Source organism: Clinocottus analis, unplaced genomic scaffold (assembly GCF_023055335.1).
Source record: "Clinocottus analis isolate CAN_PGR_092001 unplaced genomic scaffold, fCliAna1.0.p SCAF_5, whole genome shotgun sequence".
NCBI classification, from domain to species: Eukaryota; Metazoa; Chordata; class Actinopteri; order Perciformes; family Cottidae; genus Clinocottus; species Clinocottus analis.
In genome coordinates, this window is record NW_027176207.1 from 267,501 (window position 1) to 281,887 (window position 14,387).

Sequence of the window (14,387 nt, forward strand, 5' to 3'; positions counted from 1 at the left end):
AGCTGCTTCCCTCTGAGCTGCTTCCTCTGAGCTGCTTCCTCTGAGCTGCTTCCTCTGAGCTTGTTTCTTTATGAGTTTCTTCCCTCTGAGCTGCTTCCTCTGAGCTGCTTCCTCTGAGCTGCTTCCTCTGAGCTGCTTCCTCTGAGCTGCTTCCTCTGAGCTGCTTCCCTCTGAGCTGCTTCCCTCTGAGCTGCTTCCTCTGAGCTGCTTCCTCTGAGCTGCTTCCCTCTGAGCTACTTCTCTCTGAGCTGCTTCCCTCTGAGCTGCTTCCTCTGAGCTGCTTCCTCTGAGCTGCTTCCTCTGAGCTGCTTCCTCTGAGCTGCTTCCTCTGAGCTGCTTCCTCTGAGCTGCTTCCTCTGAGCTGCTTCCTCTGAGCTGCTTCCCTCTGAGCTGCTTCCCTCTGAGCTGCTTCCTCTGAGCTGCTTCCTCTGAGCTGCTTCCCTCTGAGCTTGTTTCTTTATGAGTTTCTTCCCTCTGAGCTGCTTCCCTCCAGCTGGGCGAGCAGACTCAGCCTTGGTAAATAAAGCAAGGCAGGTGCAACCAAAGTCAGGAGGGGAAGTTACATCGTTGCTACTGAAGATCCTCCTCACGCGCAGGTAGTCGTCCTCAGAGGGAAACAGCTCCGCCCCCTGCAGGTGGAGACGGACCAGCAATGAAGCAGAGGGAACGCCGTCATGCTTCACCTCACACAAACAAAAACAAAGCAACCACACAGAAGCAGAACAGGTGCAGCTGAGGAACACACAGGGCGTGTACCTGGCAGCAGGATGAACACACACCTGAGCATCAGGTGCAGACTGAGCCTGCAGCAGCACGACGGGGGGCGGCTTCCCATCTTCAGGAGGACACGATTCCTTTGCCTTGACGCGGTCAGACACACACACACACACACACACACACACACAGGAAGGTGACGATGAGGATGAAGCTGCTCTTCCTTCAGACTTCACTTCCAGGGAGCTTTGCTGCTGAAGATTCAACGTTCCAGGTCCTTCACTGAGGCTCCATCAGCAGGGTAATGTTCAGGGCTTTAGTTTGTCAACGGTTACTCGAGTAACACGCCGTTGTTCCTTAAAGTAATTAAAATGGTGTTGCATTGTCTCAGCTGAATAATCGCCAACATTCCAGGAATGTGGAGGAAGCACCTGGAGTTAAATCAAGTTTCTTCATTTGCTCTCTAATTGTAAGCAGCTGTGGATCAATAATTTAAATAATAGTTTTTTCTCCACCGTATCTGCTGCGTTTAAATAAGTTATACCTCAAGTTGAGGTTGTGCAGCTCAAAAGCTATTTTAATCATGACCATTACTTCTGATTAATGTTTATCTCTAGATGGCAATCGGGCTAAATGAGCCATTACAATGCTCCTTTTAATTTGACTGGTTCTCTAATCTCATGAGCTAAAAGGGAGAATTCAGCTAACTTGCTCACAGAAGGCCCCGAGGCGACAACAAGCACGTCCTCACCATTCGTTGTGTTTTGGTAAGTCTGACAGATACCAGCAGAGCAGATGACGTCACCACAGCACCAACCTTTAAGTTGCTCATCCCGGCTTCTCTCCCTGATCCTTCTCTCCATGTTAGAAACCTAAATCTGTCGCTCGACAAGCCGTAAAACCAACACCCCATCGGCAAAAACACCAGGTGCACATCTCCAACATGAAGTCCCGGCTCCACGGCCGAGTAAGCAGCTGCTCGCCAGGTTTCATGTGCGTCTGGTGATCAGAGCTTCAGATGCGAGCTGGCAGACAAAAGGCCAAAGAAGCTAAATATCAAGATCAAAATACAACGCTGTCGGGGGTACAGACTGGAAAAAGAGAGCGCGGCTTTCAAAGCTGAAAGGACAGCTACACAATGAAAGTCTGGACGTGAAAGTGTATCTGAAGGTGCATTAATAATGCGAGCCACCCGTAGTGATGCATGATTAACTGGGATCTGGCTTTCTGCTGTTGTGAGCTGCTTAATTGGCAGCAGCTAGCAATTAGCAGACTCCGTGAGGAAAAGCATGTGCATTCGCCGTTCCCATTCCTATTTCTTTAAAAAGCCTCAGAGGCGCGGCGGCCGCTCTGCTCCGCGCTCAGCACAGCGCCAGGCCTCAGGAAGCCTCAGTAATGGGTCACGGCTCAGCACTCACAGATAACTGGACCGACTCGAGCGGCCGAGTGCCGGCCGTGAGAGCAGCTCATACCCACTGATGAAGTCTGGTCATGAGCACGCGCACCCTCCACCTCTCAGGGAGGGTGGGGACGTCTCCCAAAAATACAGTGACTGGTACTTTTGTGAAAATGTGAACAGAGCGATTGTGTTAGTGATGAAGGTGACGTGATGAAGGAGACACGCCCGTCCAGAGGCTGGAGGTTGTTATCATCAAACGGCATGCTCCGCCCACAGGTTAGCTAGCAGACGTGCACGGATCTCAATACCTCCGCTTTCTTCACAGCAACCAGACGGGGCTTTGGGATGAACCCCGCAGGCGGAGCCAGCGAGTCCGTGTTCTGGACCGGGATGAATCCTGGAGGTCTCGCGAGAGGGTTCTGTTTTACATTTTCAGATTTTCTGGCCGGGATGAAACCGGGCGGAGGCGTCAACGGGTTCTGTTTGGGGAGCGGGATGAAGCCGGCCGGCGGGGTCAGGGGGTTGGGTTTGGGAGAGGGGATGAACCCAACCGGAGGGGGGAGGGCGTTGGACTTTGGCGCTGCTGGGGTTGGTGCCGGCACCGCTGTGAGCGCCTCCCTGCTTTCCACCGTGGCGTTTTGCTCCTCCTCTTCCTCTCCGTTCCCCGCCTCGTCCTTCGCGTCCTCTCTGTGGTCCTGGGCGCGGGTGCGAGGCCGGTGTTCCTTGGTTCTGCCTCTGCCCATCAAGCTGGCCAGGCCCACGGAGATGTCGTCTCTGTCCTGCCGAGCGGCGCCGGAGCCTCCGGGGGTCCGGGGCTCTGCAGCGGCCCCGGACCCGGACGGCTCTCTGGGGTTCTGCTCTCCCGTCCCGGCTGGAGCGACGCGCCGGACGACTCTCCTCACGACCCGCAACACTGAGCTCTGCTCGCCGTCTGAGCCCAACATGGCAGCGCCACTGTTTGACTCTTCAGCCGCCTGCGGAGCGCTTCCTGCGTCTAGTCCAGGTCCAGAGGCCTGAGGACCGCCGTCTCCATCGGACTGCGTGCAAGCAGAGCAGCGCGTGATTCATACGGCTGCCGCAGATAAACCGTCAAAGAGTTCATGCTCTGGGCTCAGAAACTGCAGAACGAAAACTGTTAATAAATATATTATTATCATATAAATATATTGTTATATTATATTAACAGTAACAAATATACTGGAAACATTTGTCTTACTTCATTGACATGAGAAACACTGAATATGAATATTGTTATGGACACGACAGACACTGATGCTCAGTGTTGACAGTAAAGACAGAGAACGTGTTGAACTCAGCTTGAGTCATAATCTATAAACTCAAGTAATGAACCTGAAGTCCGATCAGTGCACCGGTCTTCACTGCATAGCTGCATTACACTAGTTAAACTAGTTAAACTAGTTAACTACCGAACACCTCAGCCTGATATGAGGTAGCAGAAGGTTGTGATCAGGATTAGTGCCCAAATAATACTTCTGATCTCTTGTGTCATGTGATGCTGGGGTCACTTACATCTGGCTTGTTCTCAACTTTCACCTACACAAGAGGAAGCAACAGGACAGAGATGAAGCCACACATCCACAAACAAAGTGTTCCTGCATCTACAGAAAGGTTCACCTACAACAGCAGCATGCGCTTATGAACTGGAAGGCAAAACCATAAAAAAACATGAACACAGAAAAACCAGACTTCCCTTTTGCTCCCAGAATGAAAAGCGTGACTTGTACGCCATGGAGATGCGCCACAAGTCATGGAACACGCTGCGACGTGGAGAATAAGTGCAGGTAAAGATGAGATGATGAGAGAGAGCCGAGGAGAGGAGGACGGACAGATGAGGGATGGAAACTTAGGGCGAGAGGTGAGCAACTGTGAACCGGCTTCCTGCACAACAAGGAGGCGGGACCATGCAGCCTGAGGAGGGAACACATGGAGAGTTTATCTACACGCTCTTCACACGCTAAGAGACAAGCGGGAGACAAGACCGCCTCACAACATGCACAGAACAGAACGTCTGCACGAGAATGTTCAATAATCATACAAATCAATTTGCTCGCAATCAATTACTGGAACTGTGCATGAAGAACTGCCCTTCAGTCAGCTCACCAACTTAACATGTTGGTCACGTGTCTTCAAATCAATCCACTTTGACCGGGTAAAGTACATTGAAGCAAAGGGATGGTCGATTGACGAAGGACTTCCTCTATAGGTAATAACCAGGCAAACATATCACAGCCTTTCCTCAGTTTGCAGAAGCACACAAAGCCTCTGACTGAGACACTGGTCTGCTGCCATCAGGAGTCCAGCCCTATAAATAGTCCCAGCAGCAGAAGGAGGCCATGTCTGAGGCCATCAGAGCCCAACGGGCTGCTAAGCAGAGCGTGTGGACCCTGAGCGGATCACAGCGCTCACCACACACACACCCGGGCCCATTACCTTCTCTTTCGGCCTGGTTAACCTTCCAATCTTCGCTCCGCCACCGGAGCGGTGTGGTGGAGGCCGAGGCAGGCGAGGAACCTGCGTCTGCAAAGAGCTCTCTGAGTCCTGAGGGAGCGGCGGCGGCACAGCGTGGCCGGGAGGGCAGCGTAATGTGAGAGGAGACGACAGCTGCGCAGCACACGGGGGCTATAAATAACATTTGTGGATCCACATCAATTAACACTTTTCACTGGCACTCCCATTTCCTGGTGAGGGGGTCTCCCTGATCAGGTGACACACACGCTTGTATTTGCCCTTTCCATTTGAGGGCACACAAAAGCTGCAATAACTCAATCAAGAGATGGAGACTCAGTAATGAATTCAACAATGTCCTTCTCCAAACAGACTCCTAATGGAATTACATCTCATGTAATCCCCACACACAGTAAGTATTCACACCATTATGTGCACATCCAACATCAACAGGAGGATCCTCTCGCTTAAGGGCAGGTTCTCATTGGCTCACGGATCAACACGACAAAGGCCGTCATTTGAGGACACGGCGCGTCTGCATGTTTGTGGAAGGTATGTTCCTCAACATGCTTTTCATACCACAAGAGGGAGCTACACACCTTGTCGTGACTCTGCTGGCGCACACTACTGACCTACATGAGGGAGGAGGATGAGTGACAGACGTTAGAGGGGATCATGCAGCAACACTGGGAGCCCTGAGACCTGACACACAACTCAGGACGAAGATCCTCAGGACGTTCACGTGAACAACAGGTCACATGTGTTTCCCGAGGAGGTCGTCAGCTTGTGGGCGCCATGGCTGGGCAGGAAGAGGATAATCCTCCTTGGCTTGCTCTTTTCCTCTTCCTAAACTCATAAACGGTTTAATTGATGAAAGACACAGCGCTTATGTGCAAAGTGCAAAGTACACAAAGTGCAAAGTTGTTGAAGCGATTCAGATCAAGAGAAAACGTTTCATTTAAATTGTAATGAGCAGTGGATCCTTCCTCATGGGAGAAGCTCCTTTTAGCACACACACACACACACACACACACACACACACACACACACACACACACACACACACACACACACACACACACGCACACACACACATGCACACACACGCACACACTCACACTAACCCGCATATCTAGCACAGTTTGCTAATCCCCAGCCGGTTCCAGGGAGGCAGCTCGGTGTCGGCTGTTTGTCGACAGAACAAAGATCACGACTGTCGACCAGTTAAATAACAGAAATCTGTTGCATAAGAATTCAACAATATGCTATTCCATCATTTACCAGATTATTAATTTGAGTTTTAGTTCTAAAGGAGAGCTAACAGCACAATGACAAAATCCCTAAAATAAAAGTATTATATTTATGGATTGTTTCAGATTAAAATCTCCATGCCAACATGATCCCCAAAGCGTCCAAGCAGCCAAGAGCAGAAATGAATCATGGGACATCATAATCTGCAGTCCTTAATTCCAGGATGTGACCCAAATTACACTCAGTGATGGAGAAAAAGGGGCGAGAGTCAGAACTTCTGTTTGGGTCGGCCACGGGGCAGGATGCAGGAAGCAGGATGCAGGAAGCAGGAAGCAGGAAGCAGGAAGCAGGATGCAGGAAGCAGGATGCAGGAAGCAGGAAGCAGGAAGCAGGATGCAGGAAGCAGGATGCAGGAAGCAGGAAGTGTGATGCAGGAAGCAGGATGCAGGAAGCAGGAAGTGTGATGCAGGAAGCAGGATGCAGGAAGTGTGATGCAGGAAGCAGGAAGTGTGATGCAGGAAGCAGGATGCAGGAAGCAGGATGCAGGAAGCAGGATGCAGGAAGCAGGAAGTGTGATGCAGGAAGCAGGATGCAGGAAGTGTGATGCAGGAAGCAGGAAGTGTGATGCAGGAAGCAGGATGCAGGAAGCAGAAAGTGTGATGCAGGAAGCAGGAAGTGTGATGCAGGAAGCAGGATGCAGGAAGCAGGATGCAGGAAGCAGGAAGTGTGATGCAGGAAGCAGGATGCAGGAAGCAGGAAGTGTGATGCAGGAAGCAGGAAGCGTGATGCAGGAAGCAGGATGCAGGAAGCAGGAAGTGTGATGCAGGAAGCAGGATGCAGGAAGCAAGATGCAGGAAGCAGGATGCAGGAAGCAGGAAGTGTGATGCAGGAAGCAGGATGCAGGAAGCAGGAAGTGTGATGCAGGAAGCAGGATGCAGGAAGCGCGATGCAGGAAGCAAGATACAGGAAGCAGGAAGTGTGATGCAGGAAGCAGGATGCAGGAAGCAAGATGCAGGAAGTGTGATGCAGGAAGCGTGATGCAGGAAGCATGAAGCAGGGCGTGTGATGCAGGAAGCAGGACGTGTGATGCAGGAAGCAGGATGCAGGAAGCAGGACGCGTGATGCAGGAAGCAGGAAGCAGAAGCAGGATGCAGGAAGTGTGATGCAGGAAGCAGGAAGCAGGATGCAGGAAGCTGGACATGTTATGCAAGAAGCAGGAAGTGTGATGCAGGAAGCAGGAAGCAGGATGCAGGAAGCTGGACATGTGATGCAGGAAGCAGGAAGCAGGAAGTGTGATGCAGGAAGCAGGAAGCAGGATGCAGGAAGCTGGACATGTGATGCAGGAAGCAGGAAGCAGGATGCAGGAAGCTGGACATGTGATGCAGGAAGCAGGAAGCAGGAAGCAGGATGCAGGAAGCAGGACATGTGATGCAGGAAGCAGGATGCAGGAAGCAGCGCGGTCAGACTCAGGTGTGACTCACCTGAGTCCTGCAGTGGGGAGCAGAAAGTAAACATGGCCTCGTGTAGCGACGATGGACCCGGCTGTAACGGCACACATTCACAATCTCCATAAAACAGGAATCATTTCAGCTTTTACTGACGCTCATTAAAGTGCCATAAAACAAGTGAGGAGGAAGAAGGAGGAGGAGGAGGCGTGTTCACGCCCCTGACTGACAGGCGTCTTCCTGCATCATCTGCAGTCAGAAGTGACCGCAGCATCACATGAGAGGTTATGAAATATCACATACATGTAAAGACTGGAGGGCCTCCTAAGTGCAGCCTCTCATCATGAACCAAACCACAGTCTTCTGGAAGCCCCGCCCCTTTTAATCCACAGCTAATGCTCTCTGCTGGGTGATTTAAATGGGCAGCTCGGGGGCAGATTACAGCACCGGCTAATTCCTGATGAAAGACCTGAGTCTGGCTGCAGAGAGACATGAGGGGGCCGGCCCGCTGGCAGGCCTCCAGCACAGGTACAGGTACAAGTACTGGTACAGGTACAAGTACAGGTACATTACAGGTCCAGTACAGGTACAAGTACAGTACTGGTACAGTACAGGTACAGTACAGGTACAAGTACAGTACAGGTACAAGTACAGGTACAGTACAGGTACATTACAGGTCCAGTACAGGTACAGGTACAAGTACATTACAGGTACAGGTACAGGTAAAGTACAGATACAAGTACAGTACAAGTACAGGTACAGTACAGGTACAAATACAGGTACAGGTACAAGTACATTACAGGTACATTACAGGTACAAGTACAGGTACAGTACAGGTACAAGTACAGGTACAGTACAGGTACAAGTACAGGTACAAGTACATTACAGGTACAAGTACAGGTACAGTACAGGTACAAGTACAGGTACAGTACAGGTACAAGTACAGTACAGGTACATTACAGGTACAAGTACAGGTACAGTACAGGTACATTACAGGTCCAGTACAGGTACAGGTACAAGTACATTACAGGTACAGGTAAAGTACAGATATAAGTACAGTACAAGTACAGGTACAGTACAGGTACAAATACAGGTACAAGTACATTACAGGTACATTACAGGTACAAGTACAGGTACAAGTACAGGTACAGTACAGGTACAAGTACAGGTACAAGTACATTACAGGTACAAGTACAGGTACAGGTAAAGTACAGATACAAGTACAGGTACAGTACAGGTACAGGTAAAGTACAGGTACAAGTACAGTACTGGTACAGGTACAGTACAGGTACATTACAAGTACAGGTCCAGTACAGGTACAAGTACAGGTACATTACAGGTCCAGTACAGGTACAGGTACAAGTACATTACAGGTACAAGTACAGGTACAGGTAAAGTACAGGTACAAGTACAGTACAAGTACAGGTACAGTACAGGTACAAGTACAGGTACAAGTACAGTACTGGTACAGGTACAGTGGTACAGGTCCAGACGCACTGGACCGGTTCATTACACTCATACTCATTATATATTTAAGGGGTTTGAACTCAACCCTGTTGTACGTTTGAGTTTCATGGGCTGAGTGGATCTTCAGGTAACGGGGACCTGAGGCCTGAAGCTCGTGTCTGAGAGCCGACAGTGAAGCAGGAGAGACTCGGAAAGCTTTGGAAGGAAAACAGAAGAACTGCTGTTCTTGAGGACAAAAGGTTCATGTGCTGAGCTGTGCACACTCGCCGGCCGTGAATAATGACTAGAGTTCCTCCTGACAAGTGATCTGCTGCTGACCCTTTGAACGGCAGATAAGCAAATGTTTGAGATGATAATTTAGTGTCAGAAACTATAGTATGGACGAGTGTGTGTGTGGATGTGAGAGGTGTGTGTGGACTGAAGCAAACCGCCCTCTGTTACTGAGATCAGAGACCATGAATGGTAGAAGAGACATAGAGAGACAGAGGGAGACTCCAGGAAGTAGCTTCCCCCAGCCAACAAGTAGTCCAAGTCCAACACATAAACCTGTAAAGTTATAGATACAACAACACAGCGAGACATATCTAACATGTTCATTCCTGAGTTTTAAAGGTCCTAGCATATATAGGAGGTTATTTCTTTACTTTTAAACAAAGCTAGGCGAGCTGTTTCCTCCTGCCTCCAGTGTTTATGCTAAGCTAACAGTCTCCTGGCTGTAGCTTTATTGCTAGCGGGCAGACATGAGAGCAGGTATGAACGTTCCCTCTCTCTCGGTCCAAGATATTACAATATTTCCCAGAATGTCAGAGCATTTCACAAACCTTCAACTAGATTCATGCATCAGGTTCTACCTGCGCAGCAGAGCTCCAGATCCAGAGTCCAGACCTTATTATAACCACCTATAAATAGTGCGGCTGCTTCTAGGTCAGGCTGCACGCTCATTTTCTGCTTTCCTACAAAGTCTTGTGACCGTCAAGATCCGTAGAATGAAGGTGAAAGCAAATGAATTGTTGAATTGTTTCTGGCTGTGCACGAACATAACAGACATAACACGAACCCACAGAGTCCCATGTGATTCAGAATGAAGGTAGCGTGGGTAAAAGCATCCGTTACAAGGTGAGACAACGCGCTCCTCACGAGCAGAAAGCACAGCTCTCGTTCCCACCTGCTGCTGGCCTGCACCACTCCTGCATAATGTAACTCAGAACAACAAACGCTCCACACGAGTTATAAACTTTCCCGCCGAGCAAAGCTGAGCTCGGTCTCAACCCCGATGTGCTGTGAAGAGAATGGAGGTCAGCTCCTTCATTAAGCGCCGTGAACTCTGAATCAAGCTGTATGCGACAACCGGCCCGAAGATACCGACTGAAACGTCTGTCACAATAGACAAAGACGCATATCATTTATCAATGTACCTGAGGTGTGGCTGTTCAAGAGGAAACAAATACATATTCTTAAAGTAATAATCAGACAAAAGTCATTGAGTACCTATCAGTGAACGAGGCACCACGATGAGATCGAGCCTCCGGCCCCACGTTGCATGAGCAGGACCACAGACAGGGAGAGAGACCCACACATCTGCATGTGCTGCTTTCACGATGGGGAAGGAGATCTTGGAGTTTGGAAGTGTAATTTTCAAGGTTCAACAATATCTTTCTTCAGTTTTAAACTGAAATGACGTGTGAGATGTTCTATTTACGTCCTCATTAATGAACTAATACGCTGGAGCTTTTATTCAAGACTGTCTTTAGTATTTTGTTCAACTTTTATGACTAAAATAAAACATATGAAATTACAAAAGCACTGCTGATGCACCTCAAATAACAATGCAGCACCCTTACCCTGGGCCAAAGTTAGTCTCGCCCACTGAAAACACACACACATGTGGTTGTTGTGCCGGCGTGTCGTGTGGAGTTTCACTTGCTGCTCGACTTGTTGCAGATGAGTGAACTCAGTCAGCCTCACGAGACCATATGGCCGCGGTCTGTGGCGGCGTTGGGCCGTTGTCTCCTTCAGCGTCCTATTGTTTGGTGTCAAAGGACTGGGGGAGGGGGCCGGGGATTATACACAGAACACACTCTCTTTCTCTAAACGCACACACACACACACAATCCCCCAAACATACAGAAGCACAAAAGCACATCACGAGTGTCATGACAGCTCCAGCCATGATCGAGAGATCTTCTTCAGGGTGAACCAACAAAATGAGACAATATAAAAAAAAGGTACATATGGTTATCGTCGGGGGTCATTTTAGTATTTTTTACCCCAGGTACATATTTAGGAAATGTATTAATCGCACAGCTCCAGGAGCACCAGGACAATGCAAGTATGGAGAATCATTTTTCAAAAGACAGTAATTGACACGACATCCAAAGTGAAATCCAACCAAAAGCTTCATTTTTCAGGCACTCGCAGGCATGACGTTCTGCGATGGCACTGAAGACCCAGAGTCAGCCTGCGTGGAATGTGTGTTTGCAAGTTTGCATATCTTCCCTCGGTGGGCCGAACATGACATAGCAGTACTCACGTCGTCTCGGTGGGGCCCCTCCGTGGTCCTCAGCCAGCTGCGGTTCAACTCGCTCAGCTCCAGGATGGGCTGCACCTTCAGCCGGACCGTCTCTCCAGACTGGCGGATCATCTCCACGATCTCGTCTCTGCTCTTGTTCTCCACGTTGGTCCCGTTGATTTCCACCAGCCTGTCCCCCGGCACCAGGCCCACGGCCCGGTCCTTGGTCCCGGCCCCCGGCTCGGCAAAGTGCACCACGCGCCGACTCGCCGCTCCGTCGGGCAGCCGCTCCAGCATGGTGGTCCTGCGCAGAGAGAAGCCGAAGTCCCCGGTGCTGCGGCGCTGCAGCTCCAGCTCTCGTGGATCTGGTACTGGAGGAGCAACAAGCGCGGGCAACTGAAGCTCTGCGCCCGGGAAGGTCTTCTCCACCAGCTCAGGGATGTCCACAATGGAGTGGGACTTCAGATACGTCCTCCAGTTCTCCCCGGCAAGATCTGAAGCCTCTGAAGCGCCGTCCTCGTTGTCCTTCTGGGAAAAGGACACGTGCCGCTGGCCGAGCGCAGAATTCACCCCGGCCAACTCCCCAAACCGAGCTGCTCGCTCCTTCACGGAGCTGAGCCGACGGTCCACTTCTGTCCCCTTCACGTCTTCTCCAGAGGAACTAGCACTCATTCGCCCAACGTCCTGCCCCTGGGCGTGAAGGCGCTCGGCCTCCAGGTCCGTCAGGCTGAGCTCCGTGCTGCTCGCTACCTTAATAGGGATGGGATTGGAGATCTCCAACCTGCTCCTGGAGTCCCGCTTGGAGCTCCCTCGGTTGAGGTTGAAGAAGCCTCTCCGTATGCTCATCTCTTCCAGGCTCTTCAGCTCTGCCTGGGACATGCGCTCCTTCTTCTCCTTCTTCTCCTTCTTGCCCAGGTCCTTCTCCTTCTCCTTCTCCTTGTCTTTCTTAATGAGGTGAAACATGCTCCAACTTTTCTGTAGTCTTAAACCAGTTTGACTTTGTTCACAGTGACAAAAAGGCCAGTTTCATGTGAGAGAGGAGCAGGTCAGAGAGAGAGCATCTCAGGTAGCTCCAGACCTGCAGTGTCGTCTGGAAGGAAGAAGAGGAGAACATCAAGATCCTCAGGTTTGCCATGTGAATATGGTGCTGGCGTACCGACGGCCGGCCAACAGCGTTTGATCACATCTGTAATGGCACCAACACGATTGATGCAAATAATGAAAAACACTACAAATAACACAAAATCAGAAGAAAGGTGTGACAGCTGCGTGAAAGCAAACTCGTGAGGGCGACTGTGGCTCAGTGGTGAGCAGGTCGTCTTTCAGTCGGTGGTTCGATCCCCGGCTCCGCTAGCCCATGTCCAGTTGTCCTTGAGCAAGGCACTTAACCCTGAATGTCTCCCGAAGCTGCGCCTCCAGAGTATGAATGTGTAAGAACGGTTGATGAGGCTCCTCCCATCAGGGTGTGAATGATGTCATCAAGTGTTGAAGCGCTTCGAGTGGTCAAAAGACAGAAAAGCTCTTTATAGGTATTTAGCATTTAGCTGGAGGTCAACTCAAAGAAATGACCTCACAACACCGATACAGTCCAGAAGCTGTGTGTGTGTGTGTGTGTGTGTGTAGGTGTGTGTGTGTGTAGGTGTGTGTGTGTGTGTAGGTGTGTGTGTAGATGTAGGGTGTGTGTAGATGTAGATGTAGGATGTGGATCAGTCCTCTGCTCTCCATCAGCAGCAGCTGCCCTACATACAGTGTTGAAGAGCTGCTGTCAACCGTCAGCAGCTGAAGGAGATGCTGCATGTGTGGCTCTCTATTGATACAGTAACTTATTGATACAGTATCTCATTAATACAGTATCTCATTAATACAGTAACTTATTGATACAGTAACATATTAATACAGTAACTTATTGATACAGTAACTTATTAATACAGTAACTTATTGATACAGTAACTTATTAATACAGTAACATATTAATACAGTAACTTATTGATACAGTAACTTATTAATACAGTAACTTATTGATACAGTAACTTATTAATACAGTAACTTATTGATACAGTAACTTATTAATACAGTAGCTTATTAATACAGTATCTCATTAATACAGTAACTTATTGATACAGTAACTTATTAATACAGTATCTCATTAATACAGTAACTTATTGATACAGTAACATATTAATACAGTAACTTATTGATACAGTAACTTATTAATACAGTAACTTATTGATACAGTAACTTATTAATACAGTAACATATTAATACAGTAACTTATTGATACAGTAACTTATTAATACAGTAGCTTATTAATACAGTATCTCATTAATACAGTAACTTATTGATACAGTAACTTATTAATACAGTAACTTATTGATACAGTAGCTCATTGATACAGTAGCTCATTGATACAGTACTTATTAATAACGTAGCTCATTGATACAGTAGCTCATTGATACAGTAGCTCATTGATACAGTAACTTATTAATAACGTAGCTCATTGATACAGTAGCTCATTGATACAGTAGCTCATTGATACAGTAACTTATTAATAACGTAGCTCATTGATACAGTAGCTCATTGATACAGTAGCTCGGGTCAACACAAACAGCACATCCACACGTGCAACAGCATCAGTTTACAGCATGCTCGTCTTCTGTGAACGTCATGGAGACTTTCCTCATGGAAGGTGCAACATGTCCGAGGTGTTTCTCTCTGGCTGAACTTCGTGTGGTCTGGCCGTGACGCTCCTTAAGCTGCTTTGCCCTCATTCTCTAGCACCGTGGCCTCGGGGAGCGATGGCGTTTATATTCAACAAGACAGTTTGGACTTCACGCTGTTGGCACACATCACAAGGACCTACCTGCTTCTGCCCGCGTTGTTGTCTTGCTTGAAGTTTTCGGCATTTTTATCCTTTGTATTGACAGCAGGTGCGAGAATTGCAGCTTGTGGTGCGTTCACGTACTTACCGTCAGCTCCGACTTATCCAACCCCTCGACTGTAGACACGCCCCCTCTCTCTTGGCTTTACACACACACACACACACACACACATATATATATATATATATATATATATATATATATATATATATATATATATATATATATATATATATATATATATATACACACACACA

The 14,387-nt window shown here is 48.7% G+C and overlaps 1 protein-coding gene across 5 annotated transcripts in view; it reads right to left on the reverse strand.

Annotated features, from left to right (window-relative positions):
* Positions 1-14,174, reverse strand: part of LOC137802179 (unconventional myosin-XVIIIa-like) — a 63,238-nt gene extending 49,064 nt beyond the window's left edge. For 2 of the 5 annotated variants that reach the window (XM_068599822.1, XM_068599818.1), the window contains exons 1-2: positions 14,112-14,174; positions 11,273-12,341 (exon numbers count right to left, since the gene is read on the reverse strand). In XM_068599822.1, the coding sequence (XP_068455923.1) occupies positions 11,273-12,214 (942 nt within the window). In that variant the 5' untranslated portion in view covers positions 12,215-12,341; positions 14,112-14,174. Of the gene's footprint in view, positions 1-563; positions 624-779; positions 861-2,421; positions 3,151-3,643; positions 3,817-4,564; positions 4,692-11,272; positions 12,342-14,111 lie in introns of those variants that run through there. The other 3 variants (XM_068599819.1, XM_068599820.1, XM_068599821.1) reach the window with 3 other exon arrangements.
* Between the last annotated feature and the right edge of the window lie 213 nt (positions 14,175-14,387).